This window comes from Stomoxys calcitrans, chromosome 5 (genome assembly GCF_963082655.1).
Source record: "Stomoxys calcitrans chromosome 5, idStoCalc2.1, whole genome shotgun sequence".
In the NCBI taxonomy this organism is placed as follows: Eukaryota; Metazoa; Arthropoda; class Insecta; order Diptera; family Muscidae; genus Stomoxys; species Stomoxys calcitrans.
Window position 1 is genome coordinate 127477729 of NC_081556.1, and position 20796 is coordinate 127498524.

General features: G+C 40.7%; 1 protein-coding gene across 1 annotated transcript in view; it reads right to left on the reverse strand.

Moving 5' to 3' along the window:
• LOC106094338 (serine-rich adhesin for platelets) overlaps positions 1 to 20796 on the reverse strand; it is a 337903-nt gene that overhangs the window by 155125 nt on the left and 161982 nt on the right. Inside the window, exon 4 of the mRNA XM_013261550.2 lies at positions 17324 to 18761. Coding sequence (XP_013117004.2) covers positions 17324 to 18450 — 1127 coding nt within the window. The 5' untranslated portion in view covers positions 18451 to 18761. The remainder of the gene's footprint in view (positions 1 to 17323; positions 18762 to 20796) is intronic.

Genomic DNA, 20796 nt, shown 5'->3' on the forward strand with positions numbered 1-20796 from the left:
TACAAACGTACTATGTGACCAAAAACCCTCAGTTGCGTTTGTTGGTGGGGGAATTCTAAACACACACACACATACACACAAAACTGATCATAAATTGTTACGGTAGTCATAGCCTCCTGGTGTTTGAGTATTATGCAAATTTCAGAGGTGACTTCTCATTAAGACAAAAAAAAAATTATTCCATAAACAAAGCTTAGGAATCTCACCGTAACTGGCACCTAAATTTCATACTTTTTTGATAATGGCTATATTTTTTAGTTGAAAATTAAAGCAGTTATTGAAAGAGTTTTTTTGGTTTGCTACATACGTATAAGGCCACCGTAGCGCAGAGGTTAGCATGTCCGCCTATGACGCTGAATGTCTGGGTTCGAATCCGCGAAAAATTTTCAGTGGTGGTTTTCCCCTCCCAATGCTGGCTACATTTGTGAGGTACTATGCCATGTAAAACTTCTCTCCAAAGAGGTGTCGCACTGCGGCACGCCGTTCGGACTCGGCCATAACAAGGAGGCCCCTTATCATTGAGCTGAAAATTTTAATCGCACTGCACTCATTGATATGTGAGAAGTTTACCCCTGTTCCTTAGTGGAATGTTCATGGGCACAGTTTGCATTTGTATCAAGGATAACACAGTGTCTGTAGTCGCCACATGACCAAAGAGAAAGTTCCGTAAGCCTCACAGCAATGGTCGCTGCACTTTGTCTATCCACAATGTCCAGGGTCATTAGATGTAGCATTAAATACAGTGCATCAGATGGTGTCGTCCTCAGTGGGGTTGTGATACACAAACAAACCATCCTTTGGATCCGGTAGAGTATTGAACAGTAGTTGAACTTTAGAAGTGCCGTCCACCAGACCACAACACCATACAGCATGAAAGGTCTGACAACTGCAGTATATACCCAGTGCATGACGCACGGTCTAAACCACCAACTTTTGCCAATGGTTGAACTTTTAAAGCGCCGTCCACCAGATCACAACACCATATACCATTAAAGGTCCGACAACTGCAGTATATACCCAGTGCATGACGCACGGTCTAAACCACCAACTTTTGCCAATGGTTGGACTTTTGAAGCGCCGTCCACCAGACCACAACACCATATAGCATTAAAGGTCTGACAACTGCAGTATATACCCAGTGCATGACGCGCGGTCTAAACCACCAACTTTTGCCAATGGTTGGGCTTTTAAAGCGCCGTCCACCAGACCACAATACCATATAGCATTACAGGTCTGACAACTGCAGTATATACCCAGTGCATGATGCGTGGTCTAAACCACCAACTTTTGCCAATGGTTGGACTTTTGAAGCGCCGTTCACCAGACCGCAACACCATATAGCATTAGAGATCTGACAACTGCAGTATATACCCAGTGCATGACGCACGGTCTAAAGCACCAACATTTGCCAATGGTTGAACTTTTGAAGCGCCGTCCACCAGACCACAACACCATATAGCATAAAAGGTCTGACAACTGCAGTATATACCCAGTGCATGATGCGCTGTCTAAACCACCAACTTTTGCCAAGGGCTCTTTTGCAGGTGTATGGGGGAAGGGTCGTCTTTCTTGCCGTTCCAAAATGTTGGATTTGAAGTTCACTATGCTGTCAAGCAAAACAGCCAGGTATTTTGTGCTTTCTGTAAATGAAACATTCTCTCCTCCCAAGGAGACAGATGCCACTGTAGGCAACTTGAATCACCTGCTGAAAAGACTTAATTTTGTCTTGCACGAATTTATACCTAGACCACTTAATGTAGCTCCCAAGTATAATTTCTTTGCTTTTTCCCATATCAAGAAGTTAGTTGCAGCATTTGCCAAAGGCAGTACATGGTGGAGGGTTTTTATACCCACCACCGAAGGATGGGGGTAAATTCATTTTGTCATTCCGTTTGCAACACATGGAAATATCCATTTCCGACCCTATAAGGTATATAGTATATTCTTGATCAGCGTAAAAATCTAAGATGATCTAGACATATCCGTCTGTCTGTCTGTGGAAATCACGCTAAAGTCTTTACAAATAGAGATATTGAGCTGAAATTTTGCACAGATTCTTTTTTTGTCCATAAGCAGGTTAAGTTCGAAGATGGGCTATATCGGAATATATCTTGATATAGCCCCCATATAGACCGATCGGCCGATTTAGGGTCTAGGGCCCATAAAAGCCACATTTATTATCCGATTTTGTTGAAATTTAAGACAGTGAGTTATTTTAGGCCCTTCGGCATCCTTCGTCAATTTTGCCCAGATCGGTTTAGATTTGAATATAGCTGCCATATAGACCGATCCTCCGATTTAGGGTCTTAGACCTATAAAAGCCACATTTATTATCCGATTTTGCTGAAATTTGGGACAGTGAGTTGTCATAAGCCCTTAGACAACCTTCGTCAATTTGGCTCAGATTGGTCCAGATTTGGATATACTGCCATATAGACCGATCCTCCGATTTAGGGTCTTAGGCCCATAAAAGCCACATTTATTATCCGATTTTGCTAAAATTTGGGACAGTGAGTTGTGTTAGGCCCTTCGACGTCCTTCCTCAATTTGGCCCAGATCGGTCCAGATTTGGATATAGCTGTTATATATACCGATCCTCCGATTTAGGGTCTTAGGCCCATAAAAGCCACATTTATTATCCGATTTTGTTGAAATTTGGGACAGTGATTTGTGTTAAGGCCTTCGACTTTCTTCGTCCATTTGGGCCAGATCGGTTCAGATTTGGATATAGCTGCCATATAGACCGATCTCCCGGTTTTAGGTTTTGAGCCATAAAAGGCGCATTTATTGTCCGATTTCGCTGAAATTTGGGACAGTGCGTTGTGTTAGACTCTTCGACCTACATCTGCTGCCATATAGACCGATCTATCGATTTAAAGTATTGGCCCCATAAAAGGCGCATTAATAATCAGATTTCACTGCAATTTGACACACTTATGACTTATGTTAGGCTTTTCGACATCTGAGTCGTATATGGTTCAGATCGATTTATTTTTAGATATAGCTACTAAAAAGACCTATATTTTGTTATATACAAATTGAACACTGACTTGTACTTTTGGTCCAAATCGGAACATATTTCGATATAACTGCTATGGGACATAAGGTATGCAATTTTCACCGGATTTTGATGGAAGATGGTTTACATATATACCCGAGGTGGTGGTTATCCAAAGTTCGGCCCGGCCCAACTTAACGCCTTTTTGCTTGTTTAAGTTAGTGGAATTCTTTAGGCCACACTTACGTACACTTCCTACTCCTCAATTATCTCTACAACATCTTTTAACACTAAAGGCAAATTATTTACCTGACAAAGTTTGGTTTTAAATGAAAATATTCCTTTTGATTTGATTGCTCCTGCGGGAACTGTTTCATAAAAAATATGAACATCTTCATCAGGCCATTAACTTTGAATTTTTCATATTTCGTTGCCACTTGGAAATGCTTGTACATGCGTATTTCATTGCTTGAAGTTTTTTTGGGGGCATTTTTTGGCCAAGTTTCTTTTTTGTTTTTGTTTTTCACCCAACATTTTGCCCTTTAAGGGCCATTAAGGTTTACTCGTTTTGCCTTTTGTCGGTGGTTTTTGACAAATGACAGTTTTCCAAAAGTTTCCGCTCCTTAATAGTGCCTTAAGCTCTCAAAAACAGCAGGTAACTCTCCTCACTTCCCCTGCCCCCTCTCAGCTTTTTCTACGTATAGTCATAGCCATCAACTACTGTGAGTAGTAGAGCAATTTTATCAGGCATTTGTCGCCTCCAAGGGGACATAAGTTAAAACAATATAAAGTGGTGGCAATTTTAAAACAACTAAAGGAAACTAAAGTCTAAAAACAATGTTATGGAAACTGTCGCATGGTTAAAATATCAAATTACCGAAGGAACATTTATCTTAATTAAGTGTGATTATGCTATAATTCATTTGCTATGTGTCGTTTTTTTAAGGGCTCCTCAGGCTTCTGAAGGAATGCACCCTGCAGTGGTTTCGAGTGAGATGTGAATATGGTGGAGCATATGAGGCAATTTGAATAAACAACAAACAAATAAACTTTACTTCCTGATAGGTTTAGTTGCGAATTTTTGGTACAGGATGTCTGATTAATACTTCTACACTACAGTTCTAAGTTACTCCGTGTGTATATTTTTTTATCTAGTCCCATTGGGAAAGCATTTGTCCCAATTTGTATACCCTCCACCATAGGATGGGAGGTATACTAATTTCGTCCTTCTGTTTGTAACACCTCGAAATATACATCTTAGACCCCATAAAATATATATACTCTTGATCGTCGTGACATTTTAAGTCGAACTAGCCATGTCCGTCCGTCCGTCCGTTCGTCTGTCTGTCGAATGCACGTTAACTTTAGAAGGAGTAGAGCTAGCCGCTTGAAATTTTGCACAAATTCTTCTTATTGGTGAAGGTCGGTTGGCAGGATTGTAAATGGCCCAAATCGGTCCATAACCTAATATAGCTGCCATATAAACCGATCTTGGGTCTTGACTTCTTGAGCCTCTAGAGGGCGCAATTCTCATCCAATTTGACTGAAATTTTGCACATAGTGTTTTTATATCACTTACAACAACTGTGCTGAATATGGTTTAAATCGGTCTATAGCCTGATATAGCTGCCATATAAATCGATCTGGGATCTTGACTTCTAAAGCCTCTAGAGGGCGCAATTCTTATCCGAAATTTAGCATAAAGTTTTTTGTTATGACTTCCAACAACTGTGCCAAATATGGTTTGAATCGGTCTATAGCCTCATATAGCTGCCATATAAACCGATCTGGGATCTTGACTTCTAAAACCTCTAGAGGGCGCAATACTCATCCGATTTGGCTGAAATTTTGCACGAAGTTGTTTGGTATGACTTCCAACAAGTCTGCCAAGTATGGTCCAAATCTGTTAATAAAATGGTATAGCTGGCATATAAACCTGTCTGGGATCTTGACTTCTAAAGCCTCTAGAGGGCGCAATTCTTATCATATATCTCCAATAGCATAATAATTCTTTTCCATTATTCTTTGTTTGCCTAAAAAGAGATACCGTGCAAAGAGCTCGACAAATGCGATCTAGGGTGGAGGGTATATAAGATTCGGCCCGGCCGAACTAAGCACGCTTTTACTTGTCCTATCTAATTGTAAATGTACTCGCATATCGGCATTTTATTTATCACAAAAAGGCTTTAGCATTAATCCAAAGTGGCATTACATTTAGTAAATGTACAACAAATCTCCTCTTCAAAAATTATTCTCGCAAGGGATTCAATTTCAATTATTTTTTTATTTATTTTGTCTAGACTCTAAATCAACGCATTAGAAGATTTTCAACTTCAGAAAACTCTAGCATCCCACAATTGTTAGCATTTTTTCCATGGATGTAGATGGCAAGTTCAAGTTTTCTGTTTCCATTCACAGAAATCCATTCAAGTAATTTTATTATTCCGTTGTATGTTTTTATGACATTCAATTAGCCCAATAAACTCTCTTTAGGGTGTCTCAAAGTCAAGCATGTTTGTCTGAAATGGCTGCATTAAGCACTTAAGTATCAACTCAGCTGGCGACATGGATGCATTCTGCATTCACAGCATCACCATCGACACTGACTGACAATAACTCCCCTCAGAAAACACAAAAAAAAAGGTTCTCTCTTGAATGGAGTTAATTAAATTATCATGTGTATGATATGGCTCGCATGATTTCTCATCCACAAGCGGAAAAAAAAACAACTATCAAATGAGACATTAAACAGTAGCAGTGAATCCCCAACATAAGAGATGCCAATTCATTTAAATGAAACATTCGCTGGCATGTGAGTTGAAATCAGTGTTTCGCAGACAAAGGAATACATTTTTGCTAATATAAAAGTCAAATTGGGTATTTTGTTTGTTCAATATAAACTTGAAAGGGGCAAAGCCGATTCTCTTTTCACAGATTGTGTAGAATGGTCTTTAGGGGATAAATTGGCAAATTTACCTATGAACATTCCATTCAGGAGCCGGGTTAAACTTCTCACATACCAATGAGTGCTGTCCGATTCAAGTTGAAGCTCAATGCTAAGGGTCCTCCTTTTATATCCGAGTCTGAACGGCTTGCAGCAGAGCGACTCGTCTTTGGGCAGAAGTTTTACATGGCATAGTACCTCACAAATTTCGGCAGCATTAGCAGGGTATAACCAAAGCTGAACATTTTTTCTATTGCACCCGCCAGGATACCAACCCAGGTGTTTAGCGTCATAGGCGGACATGCTAAACCTCTGCGCTACGACGGCCTCCCTTTAAGAAATAAAGGTTTTATAATATTTCGGTATCAGAAGGGTTACCCTCCGAAATCGGTTACCCTCCTGAACCGGTTACCCTCCGGAACAGAATACCCTCCGGAATCGGTTACCCTCCGGAACCGGTTACCCTCCGAACCGGTTACCCTCCGGAACCGGTTACCCTCCGGAACCGGTTACCCTCCGGAACCGGTTACCCTCCGGAACCGGTTACCCTCCGGAACCGGTTACCCTCCGGAACCGGTTACCCTCCGGAACCGGTTACCCTCCGGAACCGGTTACCCTTTGAAACCGGTAACCCTCCGGAACCGGTTACCCTTTGAAACCGGTAACCCTCCGGAACCGAATACCCTCCGGAACCGAATATCCTCCGGAACCGAATACCCTCCGGAACCGAATACCCTCCGGAACCGAATACCCTCCGGAACCGAATACCCTTTGGAACCGAATACCCTCCGGAACAGTTTGCGGTTCAACTGGTAGTAGCTTCGGCTACGAGGTCTGGTACCACGGGAGTCGGGAGCCCCTGGGATTTCGATCCCAGCTCGACTATGGTGAGGCCCCAGTGGGGAGTAAAAAGGAGGTCAGTATAGCTATTGGTATCATAACGGGACACATAGGACTACGAGCACACTTATGTAAAATCGAGGCGGCATGTGATACCATGTGTAGGGCATGCGGGGAAGATGAGGAGACGTTGAAGCATTTCCTATGTCATTGCTCGGGTTTCGCGGCTGACAGATACCGGTACTAAGGTGGGGAGACAATACCAGACATGAACCAACTTAAGGGCGTGATATTGAAAACAATTAAGGATTTTGTGACTAGCACGGAATTCCTGTGAGCCGCCGTGGTGAATAGGTTTAGCATGCATGCCTATCGTGCCCAGACGCCCGGGCTCAAATCCTATCGGCGAGAACACCTTAAAACAACATTTTTCCAGAGGTGGAAAAACACATCAAAATATTCATTTCCGACCCTATAAAGTATATACAGCGGTCAAAAAAAGTATTCATCATTCAATGTTTTTTTTTTTAATAAGTCTACAAAAGACAATTGGAATAAAAACATATTAAACTAATGATGCAGTAGTGCTTGTGTGATATATATGTACACAATTTCATTGTTTTTAAAGAAAAAAATAGTATTTATTGGAACAAAAAGGGCCATTTTACAGCTGAACACAAAAAATTAAACAAAAAAAGTATTCATCATTGCAAAAAAACAAAAAAATAAATAACATAATTTAAAAAAATTAATACTTTGTTATTCGACCACCGCGTCTTATAACTTCTTTTAAACGGTTTGACATCGATTGGACTAATTTAGCGGTTATATTTTGGTCTATATTAGTCCATTCCTCCATTATCACCTGTTGCATTTGACTCTTGCTCGAAAAATTGCGCGTTCTCAATTTGCGTTCGAGATGTTCCCAAAGATGTTCAATTCGGTTCAAGTCGGGACTTTGAGGAGGAGTTTTAATGACTTTGGGGCAGTTATACAGCATCCACATCTTGGTATTTAAAGCAGAATGTTTGGGGTCATTATCTTGATAATATTGAAAGTTATTACCAAGCCCAAATTTTACAGCACTATCTTTTAAATTCCTCTTTAAAATGTCAATGTAATACTTATGATCCATTACTCCATTAATAATTTCAAGATTTCCCGCTCCTGAAGCCGCCATACACCCCCAAACCATTAAACCACCTCCACCATGTTTTACAGTAGCAACTGTGTTTCGTTCTTCAAGCTCTGTATTTGGTTTTCTGTGCACTATGACCTTTCCATCGCACCCAAAAAGATTAAACTTGCTCTCGTCTGCAAAAATGACTATTTTCCAAAATGATTCGGGCTGTTTTACATACATTTTTGCGAAGTTTAGCCTTTTCACTCGGTTTATTTTATTTATAAAGGGCTTCTTACGTGCAGTTCTTCCTCTGTAACTATGCCTTTTGAGTGTATTTCGAATTGTTTGTGTAGTAACTTCCTTCCCTAAATATTCCATAGTGTTTTTACGAAGAATGGTCGCATTTGTCTTCGGAGTTTTCTGAACTTGCCGCACTAGCCAACGCACATCTCCAACTGAAAGTGCTTTTGGTCGACCAGATCTTGGTTTATTGTCAACAGTTTTCGTTTCTGTTCACTTTCTGATGATGGATTGTATAGTAGATCGTGGTCTATTTAATATTTCACTGATAGTTTTTTGAGTTAAACCATTCCTGTGGTGTTTTATTATCAAAACTTTTACCTCATCAGAAACCTCGTTTTGCTTACGACCCATTTTGACAAAAACTATATTTTCAATGAAATTAAATATTTGCTGTCAAGGGCAAAGCCTCCTTTACTAAATAAAACAGAAAAGGGGGATTCCCAAATAATATTTGAATTTGACTTTGATGATAGCACATCAATGATGAATACTTTTTTTGTTCTGTTTTTGGTGTTATTATATAAAATTGCATTTTTTGCGCTAATTAAATTTATTTTTTGAATTTATTTTAAAACATATTACGAAAAATAAACTATTGCATAAAACTGCATTATTTGTTTACTTAAAAATTTTCTTCAATTACCCAAAATAAGTGAATTTATTATCAATTTTGCTAATGATGAATACTTTTTTTGACCGCTGTATATATATACTTGATCAGCGTAAAAATCCAAGACGAACTTAGATATATAGACCGATCTCTCGATTTAAGGTCTTGGGCCTATAAAAGGCGCTTTTATTGTCCGATGTCGCCGAAATTTGGGACAATGAGTTATGTTAGGTCCCTCGAAATTTTTCTGCAAAATGGCACAGATCGGTCCCGATTTGGATATAGCTGCCATATAGACCGATCTCTCGATTTAAGGTCTTGGGCCCATAAAAGGCTCATTGATAGTCCGATTTTGCAGAAACTTGAGACAGTGAGCTGTGTTAGACCCTTCAATATTTTTCTTCCATTTGGTTCAGATCTGTCTAGATTTGGATATAGCTGCAGTATAGAGCGATCTCTCGAGAGAATGTTTTTGGCCCATAATAGCGCAATTATTATCCGATTTCGCCGAAATTTGGGAAAGTGTGTTGCGTTAGGCTCTTCAACAACTTTCTGCAATTTGGCTCAGATCGATCCAGATTTGGATATAGCTGCCATATAGACCGATCCCTCGATTTAAAGTCTTGGCCCCATAAAAAACACATTTATAATCCGATTTCGTTGATATTTGACACAGTGACTATGTTGGGCTTTTCGATATCCGTGTCGTATATGGTTCAGATCGGTCTATATATGGATATGGCTACCAGAAAGACCAGTATTTTGTTCTACAAAATTGGACAATGACTTGTACTTATTAGACCTCTCAATATCCGTGTCGAGTTTGGTCCAAATCGGACCACATTCGGATTAATATCCGCATTCTCTTATCAACCTAACCTAACATAATAAATTATTGGCTTAATTTTCTTAAAAGTAAAATTTGTTAAAGTTTTTTTTATTTTATTTGTTTCTCTTTCGGGACGAACTCAATGATCGAAGATTTCCTTTGCAAGTGGAAAAGGAATGCCAGCGATCGCAAAACACACCAACCACTATGGGACGTCTTTGGTTAGAAAAATGTTCAACCATATTAGGTGTGATGGCTTCAAGGGCCGTACGTTGATGTTTTGCATTTGTTTCGTATTTATTGCAAAAACACCTCTATGATACAAATAACCCATTAACCACGCTCGACAAGCCTGTCCCACAGCTGTACTTTTCCCAATGCATGTGTTCGTGTAATGACAGATTTTTTGTCTGCTACAATTACACTACTTTCATGGTAGCACATGATTTAGTGCATCTGTTGGAAGTGGTATTGATTTTTATTTTTTATTTTAACAAAATTTTCTCGACGAAATAAATATGAGAAAATTTGGCCTCAGAACAGAATTTTGTGAAAAATTTAACTATTTTTTCATTGGCAACACTGGTCGACTTTTGTTTGCTTTGTTTCCATAACATTGCATGGGAACATGCAGATGTTGAAGGTCATACTAGCAGAATTGAACAAATATGCTTCAAAAAAAGGTACTGTTGGCTTAAAAAAAAACGGCATTGGGATCTCATCGCTACATTTGCAATTTTTAATGGTGTCTACGGGACCTTTGGTAGCCGTGACACTATCGTTTAAAACGATTTGGTCATAATTGTTATCATTTTAATTATCTGCTACAAAAAAAAATCTACATCACCAGCATGCTCAGCACACATTGGCCAAAGGGACTACCACATTTCCAAAGGATGGTTATAGGAATCGTTTGCTTTGTTCATTTTTACACCAAAGCTGTGTGGTCTGTGTCCCATGGTTTTTATACCCTCCACCATAGTATGGGGGTATACTAATTTCGTCATTCTGTTTGTAACATCTTGAAATTTGCGTCTAAGACCCCATAAAATATATATAATCTTGATCGTCACGACATTTTAAGTCGATGTAGCCATGTCCGTCCGTCTTTCTGTCGAAAGCACGCTAATTTTCGAAGGAGTAAAGCTAGACGCTTGAAATTATGCACAAATAGTTTTTGTTAGTGTGGGTCAGTTGGGATAGGCCAAATCGGTCCATGTTTTGATATAGCTGCCATATAGACCGATCTTGGGTCTTGACTTCTTGAGCCGCTAGAGGGCGCAATTCTTATCTGATTTGGCTGAAAATTTTCACAAAGTGTTCTGTTATGACTTCCAATAACTGTGCTAAGAATGGCGCAAATCGGTGTATAACCTGATATTGCTGCCATATAAACCGATTTGATGTCTTGACTTCTTGAGCCTCTAGAGGGAGCAGTTCTCGTTCAATTTGTGAAATTTTGCACTTGGTGTTCTGGTGTCACTTCCAACAACTGTGTTAGGTATGGTTCAAATCGGTTCATAACTTGATATAGATGCCATAAAAACCCATCTGGGGTCTTGTTTTCTTGAGCCTCTAGAGGGCGCAATTGTTATCAGATTTTTCATGAAGTGTTCTGTTATGACCTCCAATAACTGCACTGAGTATGGTTCAAATCGGTCCATGTTTTGATATAGCTGCCATGTAAACCGATCTTGGGTTTTGACTTCTTGAGCCTCTAGAGGGCGCAATTCCCGTCCGATTTGACTGAAGTTTTGCACGTGGTGTTCTGGGTGTCACTTCCAACAACTGTGTTAGGTATGGTTCAAATCGGTTCATAATCTGGTATAGCTGCTATATAAACCAATTTTGGATTTCGACTTCTTGAGCCGCTAGAGGGCGCAATTCTTATCAGATTTGGCTGAAATTTTTCATGAAGTGTTCTGTTATGACTTCCAATAACTGTGCTAAGTATGGCGCAAATCGGTCCACAATCTGATATAGCTGCCATATAAACCGATCTTGGATCTTGACTTCTTGAGCCGCTAGAGGGCGCAATTCTTATCTGATTTGGCTGAAATTTTTCATGAAGTGTTCTGTTATGACTTCCAATAACTGAGCTAAGTATGGTCTAAATTGGTTCACAACCTGATATAGCTGCCATATAAACCGATCTTGGGTTTTGACTTCTTGAGCCTCTAGAGGGCGTAGTTCTCGTCGGATTTGAATTTTGCACGTGGTGTTTTGGTATCACTTCCAACAACTGTGCTAAGTATGGTCCAAATCGGTATTTAACCTTATATTGCTGCCATATAAACCGATCTGGGGCCTTGACTTCTTGAGCCTCTAGAGGGCGCAATTCTCATCAGATTTGGCCGAACTTTTGTACAACGACTTCTCCTATGACCTTCAACATACGTGTCCAACATGGTCTGAATCAATCTATAGCTTGATACAGCTCCCATATAAACCAATCTCCCGATTTTACTTCTTGAGCCCCTACAAGGTGCAATTCTTATTCGAATGGACTGAAATATTAAACAAAGACTTCTACAGTGATCAGCATTTATTTCATTTATGGTCCGAAATGGACTATAACTTGCTATAGCTCCAAGAGCATAACAGTTCTTATTCATTATTCTTTGTTTGCCTAAAAAGAGTTGCCGCGCAAAGAACTCGACAAATGCTATCTATGGTGGAGGGCATATAAGATTCGGCCCGAACTGAGCACGCTCTCATTTGTTTTCGACTAATTTTTACATGGTTTCTTTAGGTTTCACACAATTAGGTTTTTCTCCCACTTTTCCCTTGGGGAATTGAATAAAGTGAGAAAACCGAAGCATGATGGCGATGGTGACGGAACTTTAGCTTTGTATGATGAATGAACGTTGATTAGTGGGGTTAGTTGGTTGTTGGGGTTAACCGCCACGCTTGCAACAGGGATGGTAAATTGAGTGGTTGAAATGTTGCCAAATAAATGTAAGAAAAATACTCATGCATAAAGTTCATTAAAATTTTAACGGAGCGATGGACGGACATTGCCAGATACCCCTGTCCTTGGGTGGTGGATATAAAACTAAAAGAATTTTATTTCTCTAAAATAAATTCTTAAAATTTTTTTTTTCATAACTATTTTGTTTAAAAAAAGGCCTCAGAATAGTACCTAATTATTAAATTTATCAGCCCTGTCCCCATAACAATTTCTGTGGTAATTTGTGTGCGTGTGTATGTCTGTCTGTCTGTCTGTATGAGTGTGATTAATTTCATTACATGTTGTTTTTAAACTAATTTTATTTTATTGCCGTAATGAAGTTTAACACAAAAGTGTCAGATAATGAAGATTAAATGGGGAACTTAAAATAATTAAAAGTTCACCATTAACATGGGAGATGGATGGCGCTGATATGGCTGCTTTTGTTGCAGTGTTCATTGTAAGTGCTTAACAGGGGCCTTTTTTGAATGGGGATAGAGGTGGCTAGTGAATGCTGCCACGATTTTAAGTATTGCACTTCACCATTGACCACTGCAGCAAAGTAACTGTCTGACTGTCTGTCTGTCTTTGATCTTAGAAGTCAAGTGTGATTTATGGGGCTCTGCCATTTAATTAAAGGTCTTTTGACAATTCAAAAAATCCGGAAAAAATGAAAATGAAAGGAAGTTAGTGCATTAACCCTTTAATTAACAAAAATATAGAAAGGCATTTGCCCTACTGACACTGTGATTGTGGGAAGACAATGCAGGGTTAAAGTAGGAGAGGTGATTTTAAGCTGTGTTATGTTTGTAAGGAGTGGTTTTGGTGGTATGTAGGAAATTTACGAAACTAAATAAAGCCATCGAACATATTCAAGGTCTTTGGCTGGGTGTGATGGTATTAGGTCAGTAGAGCAAAAAGACACACAAGTTTCAGAGTTCTTCGAACTTTTGGCTAGGGGTCATTATAGGGGTCATTATATAGGGCTAGGGGTCATTATATATAACCCTAACTGAAGATTAAGGGTTCCACATATTTTACAAGATTTCCAAGACATATCCTAAAACACAAACCAAAAATTCGTCAATGAGCATATAGACCGATCGATACGATATGGGACTTAAATGAAAGAGTAGAGGTAGGGAAAATGCAGAGTAGAGGTAGACCAAGAAACTTAGCGGCCTTCAGATTGTGTACAACAAGTGTAGTATGTGCAGAACGATATCTGCAGCGGCACTATCCGTGCTTGCAGGAACACCATCAATCAATCTCACTATGGATGAACAGAAATATATATATGAAGAGCGGAAAACCCTACCAAAAGGGTACCCTAAAAGAGCAATAAGCAATATTAAAGAGCAAGGAAGGCGTAGACTTCTACAACAATGGCAGAGCGTATGGGTTAGCTGTACACAGGGTAGGTGCACGTACAGAATAATTCCATACATGCAAATTTTCCCATGAACAGGACAAACATGAATTTTCCATTAAGGAGCAGGACAAACTTCTCACATATCAATGAGTGCTGTCCGATTCAATTTTAAGCTCAATGATAAGACGAGTCTGAACGGCGTGCCGCAGAGTGACATCTCTTTGGGGAGAAGTTTTTATATGGCAAAATACCTCACAAATGTCGCCAGCATTAGGAGGGGATAACCACCGCTGGAAAATTATCTTATGTTCCCGCCGCGATTCGAACCCAGGCGTTCAGCGTCATAAGCGGACATGCTAACCTCTGCGCTACGATGGCTTCCATAGATCCCTGTATTAATAGAACCCATGGGGACTTGAACTTTTATTGAAGCCAAGATTTAAGTGGCCATGCAGATTTCTTATAAGAGAAAACCCAATATGCAAATATGTTCCGATTTGGACCAAATTCGACACGGATATTGAGTGGTCTAATAAGTACAAGTCATTGTTCTACAAAATTGTAGAACAAAATATTGGTCTCTTTGGTAGCCATATCCAAATATAGAGCGATCTAAACCATATACGACACGGATGTCGAAAAGCCTAACTTAAGTAACAGCGTCAAATTTCAGCGAAATCGGACTATAAATGTGCTTTTTATGGGGCGAAGACTTTAAATCGAAAGATCGGTCTATATGGCAGCTACTCACTGTCGCAAATTTCAACTCACTGTCCCAAATTTCAGCGACATCGGACAATAAATGCGCCTTTTATTGGTCCAAAACCGTAAATCGAGAGATCGGTCTATATGGCAGCAGATGTAGGCCGAAGAGCCTAACGCAACTCAGTGTCGCAAATTTTGGAGAAATCGCATAATAAATGTGCCTTTCATGGCCCTAAAACCATAAATCGAGAGATCGATCTATATGGCAGCTATATCCAAATCTGGACTGATCTGAGCCAAATTGAAAAAGGATGTCGAGGGCCCTAACACAACTCACTGTTCCAAATTTCAACAAGATATAGTCCGATATAGCCCATCCTCGAACTTAACCTGCTTATGGACAAAAAAGAATCGGTGGAAAGTTTCAGCTCAATATCTCTATTTTTAAAGACTGTAGCGTGATTTCAACAGAGAGACGGACGGTCGGGGGATATGGCTGGATCTTCTTAGACTTTTACTTTTTTATAAAAGTCGGAAATGGATATTTCGTTAAGTAGAGTAGAGTAGAGTAGAGAGTAGAGAGTAGAGTAGAGTAGAGTAGAGTAGAGTAGAGTAGAGTAGAGTAGAGTAGAGTAGAGTAGAGTAGAGTAGAGTAGAGTAGAGTAGAGTAGAGTAGAGTAGAGTAGAGTAGAGTAGAGTAGAGTAGAGTAGAGTAGAGTAGAGTAGAGTAGAGTAGAGTAGAGTAGAGTAGAGTAGAGTAGAGTAGAGTAGAGTAGAGTAGAGTAGAGTAGAGTAGAGTAGAGTAGAGTAGAGTAGAGTAGAGTAGAGTAGAGTAGAGTAGAGTAGAGTAGAGTAGAGTAGAGTAGAGTAGAGTAGAGTAGAGTAGAGTAGAGTAGAGTAGAGTAGAGTAGAGTAGAGTAGAGTAGAGTAGAGTAGAGTAGAGTAGAGTAGAGTAGAGTAGAGTAGAGTAGATTAGAGTAGAGTAGAGTAGAGTAGAGTAGAGTAGAGTAGAGTAGAGTAGAGTAGAGTAGAGTAGAGTAGAGTAGAGATGGAGCAGAGGGCGTAGTTTCATATAATGGAGTGCCACAAGCATTTGTATTTGGTCCGCTTCTGTGGAACATCATGGGGATAAAATCGGCCGAAAGTTTTAAATACCTTGGAGTCCTGATAGACGACCGCTTGAAATTCAATCAGCACGAGGAATACGCTGTTAAAAAGGCATCGAATGTGAACAGCAGCACTTTCCAGAATGACGCCAAACATTGTCGGCCTGAGACAAAGCCGAAGAATGCTACTCGCAAGTGTCGTAAATTGTGATCTACTGTATGGAGCCCCTGTCTGGGAACCGAAGTTAAGGACGCCGAAACTGCCTCTGACTGTGCAGTGGCTACAAAATCATCGCAGTACACTTGGTAGCAAGGATGATCCCCCTTTAACACACTTGCTAGGGAATATATATACATATATATAATTGGTTAACGCGAAAGCATGAGAAGCTAAACTTCAACGGTAGCTACAGAAGCTTAGGACAGACAAATTATCCTACAATGGAGGAGGACGCAGAACATGTGATATTTATAAGTCCAAGATTCGCCATAGGTCCCAACATGTTGTTGTGTTTAATAAATAACCAACCAGTCCGCCATGACAATATAGTAACCTTGATGCTACAATCGGAAGAGAATTGGAACGCAATAGATGCGTATATAACGATAGTTCACAAAAGACTGAATGAGGAAGAGATCGCCCGAAAGACGTTACAATCAACACAGAGCTAGCAAAGTGCAGATAGTGTCGGAAAAAGTGGAGCAAGGCAATAATTGAGCCGGCCCCCGCGAAGTAATACCAACTGGCCGTTCCGCGGGAATGGGAGATGGGGGTGTGATTTAGTACGTAGACATCTTGCATGTTTTTCAGTAAGTGCTGAATACATCTTTCGAAGATTCCACACCTCAAGCGAGGTGAATCCCATATTGTGCCGGCCCTTGGGACTTCACCCCAAGTTTGTATATAAGTTTCGTATTCTTCTTCCGTTTACTTTTCGTTTCATATCTATAGTGCCCCCACCGGTAAACATGTCATTTTTGGTCGGTTTTTGGGGTAAATTTTTTTTATCAAATTCATACTCTACTCTTAAATAGCTTTCATTTGATACCTATATCGTCCCAATCAATAAATATGTCCGTTTGTCTGGGATTTGTGGTAGGGCGCTCCCCACTGTTATTTGAACCCGCCTGTGATACCGAACTCCTGGGTAGAAACTTCGGCGTGAACATCAGAAAAAAATGTTCATCGGTGGTTATCCCCTTATAAACGCTGGCCACTTTTAAAGGTATTCAACCATGTTAAAGCTTCTTTATCAAGTGGTGTCGCCAAGCGTTACGCCGTTCGGAGTCGGCATAAAAAAGGAGGCCCCATATCATTGAGATAAAACTCGAATGCAATCTTTGACATGAAAAGAGTATCCCCTTTTTAAAGCTATTTTATCTTAAATGCTTTTTAAGCTACCCTTCATTGGTTTTTCCCAAAAATCCAATTTAAAGTTTAACCAGAGAATTCCCTTAACCTCACCGCCCAAAAAAAATCAATTTAAAATCATTTTGACGTAAATATTGTTGAAAATCATAGAAGCATAACTAACCAACATACCTTTGATATTTAAGCATGGCTCGCGGTAATAAAAAATTACCATCAGCAGAGACAGTTGACGCAGCAGCAGCAGTAGAAGAAGAACCCACAACCAGCGCCACATTTCCATTGCAGCTGGCAACAGCAGCATTACCTGTTGCTGTGACTGCTCCCCCATTCATGGAGATATCCTTTACAGCCACATCCGCCCCATTATTATTATCAACCAGTTTAGATTTTGCCATGACAGAGGGGTCTCTATGGCCAGACGACTCGCAATTAAGGCTATCCGCAGCTAGGGCTGAGCACGTGGCTGTGGAACCCGAGCACATGGAAATGGAGGGGGTGGTGGATTCTCGTGTTTTGGATGAAGGCGATGATGATGATGTTGAGGATGATGCGGATGCGGATGTTGAGGACAATCCCGAGGATGACACCTTTAAGTGTTTGCTGTCATCCACAGCCGCATCAGCCACCAGCGATGAAGAGGTTGCTGTTGTTGTTGACAAAGTCGCTGATGACGCTGACGATGAGGATGATGCGCGTAAAGATGTTTGCTGATGGGGTGACGATGCAGATTTGTTGGTGTTCAAGGAATCAACACCACCAGCAGCACCACCACCTCCACCAAATAACGTCACACCAAAACGTTGCAAATAGCTGTTGTATTTAGTGGGGATTTTACCCACATGCCCCGTAATTGGAGTCTTCGAGCTTGAGTCACCCAGCCTATGATTATCGACTAAGAAATTATCACTATTGGAGCTTTTTAAGCCAATTTGGCCATGATTCGCAGGTAGTTTTGATTGCTTCAGAGCCTCGGGGGCCAATGCTTTGGGCTTTTGGCCAAAAGCATATTTCGTAGGCTGATGTTGCTGTCTCAATGGACTTGCATGCGTTTTTTGTTGACTATTCGCATGAGGCGACTGACTACTTGTTGCTGCTTGACGCAGACCGCTCTGCCCAGCTTCTTCCTCTTCGTCCTCCTCGTCATAGGGCAAGACCTCAATCGCATCAAAATCATAGGAATTGAAATAGGCATGTTCGCGAGTCCTCTTCACTTTGGCCGCCTCGGAGGTATGATTATCGATATCTGATGTCGCATGATTGCCCACCACCGAGGGTGGGGTCTTATGATAGATGGGCATCACTAACGGCTATTTAAAGGGGAGAACAACAGAAATGGCAAAATGGCTGTTGTGTTGCGCAGGCAGGTGAAGCTAATCGTAATCGTAGGTGTTTGATTTTTTTTTTTTTTCGTTATATCGGCAACCACATTTGTAAAGATGAAAAGCCCAAAAGGCAGGTTTTGTTGGCTTCAAAAGAGGATTTCTGGCCAAAAGCTGAAGTGATCCCAAATCTTTGTTAAAAATGTTCGAAGCAGATAATATTTCAGTTTTTTCTTCCAGTCAGAGGGGGCAGTGATTTGTTGCAGCTATTGCTTATCCATTAACTTGAGCTGGAAGAAAAAAAAAAGCAAGAAAGTTTTATTAAATATAGGCAATTGTTGTAATTGTTGTAGTTGTTGTTGGGTTTAATTATAAATTCATTTATTATCAAAAGAGTGTTTTTTTTTTCACCAACTTTAGAGGAATGGTTAAATGAATGACTGGGTGAATGCGTAAATGGTTGATGGAAGGCAAGCAAACAAAAAAAAACACGCTTGTGGTCTATAATGCCTCTGCAGTTGTGGTCTTAACTCTTGTCTCGTTACCACGATTTTGTAATCTGGGAAAGTTTAATCATAGCCATTGCGCTAAGCAATTGTGGCTGTTATTGCAAATTTATGTTGGAACTCTCATTAGATGTTACGTCCGTCCGTCCGGTGTATTTGCGCAATGATAACGTGATAGCCGGCTTGTTATCTAATTACTCATTGTGATCTATCACTGAAAGAAGAAAATCGTTTTTTGTTTTCGTTGCTAGAGAAACACCCTACAGTCGCAGAGGGAATACCATGATAAGGAGTAGGACATCCAGCGAATTGCTCTGCCTATATAGAGGAAAGGTCGGTGGACACTGTCCTGTATGATGTTGTGCATAGAATAGAAGAATCCTTCGATGCCAAGGCTCAGACTTTGGCGGTATGCATTGACATCGAAGGGGATTTTAACAGTATGAGGACCGATACAATCATCTTAGTCCTAGAGCAGTAACGGGTTTACCGGGTACTTAGAGACTGGTTTAAATCCACGCTAAGGAGTAAGTGGATATTTGTGTGATCGCCGGTCGTTTGTGGAATTTAGAGATAAGAAGTCGAAACCCCGTAGATTGAAACCGGGAGGTCCCTAAGGTGGTGTGATAACTCCGGTACTGTTTAACCTCTACCTATACTCTACTGCACCCCTTCCAGAAGGCTTTAAGATCGTATGACATGCGGACGATTGTACGATCATTGCATCGGAAGACTGTCATCAGTGACCTTGGTGAATGCGAAGCCTTTTTAGGCAATGCAATCTGAGTTAAGGGAATAGGCAATGAATGCGCAAGTAGCACTGTGGATCATTAAAATGGTCGAGAGGACGAACGACCATGAGCGGACCCAAATCGTGTGAAGTCGAGGATTGTAAGTAAATAGTCAGGACAAAGTGGCACAGGGCACTCTACAGGGGGAGAAAATGAGGCATTTTGTCGTCACTCCCATGGACGAACACCCCACATTAGTGGCCTACTGCAAATTGCAAATTTTGTCCATGACCATTCTATTGAGGAACAGGGGCAAACTTTTCACATGTCAATGAGTGCAGTCCAGTTCACGCTTAAGCTCAATGATAAGGGGCCTTCTTTTTATAGCCGTGTCCGAACGATGTGCCGCAGTGCGACACCTCTTTGGAGAGAGGTTTTGCATGGCATAGTACCTCACAAATGTTGCCATTATTAGGAGGAAAAAACCATCACCGAAATTTTTTTTCTGATGGTCCCGCCAGGATTCGAACTCAGGCCTTAAGTGTAAAAGGCGGACATGCTAACGTTTGTGCTACGATGGCCTCCATTAATGACCTACTGTCAGGAAATAATCGCCCGGTTTTAGGAGACTTTTATGCGCATCGCGTTTCATGGCATTCTCCCTTTGGTAACGACCAGCAGAGCATAGCTTTGGAAGAGCAAATTGAAGGCTTCATGTTCTGCACGGTGAATGAGGATGCCCCTACTAGGATAACGAGGAGATGCAGCAACTCGCTAAACATTTCCATTGCATCCCTGATCTGCTGAGTGATGTATACTGGAAAGCCCTAATTTCCGTGGGATCGGATCACCTCCCCATTATTCTCACAATCAGAAGAAGGCCGATTGGCTTAGCTTCAGAGAGTACACCAATCGCCGCTTCAGTGGATTGAAAACCACTTTAAATGTGCATGAAGCCTTTCGCTCTATAGTAATCAGTCCAATATGCCAAGTGCGGTTCAATTTCTCGGCCCAAGTAGTAGTACTCCCGAACGAGCGTTAAGCACTGGCCCCACTTATCCCAGAATCAGCGAGCTGAATTTGGGTCG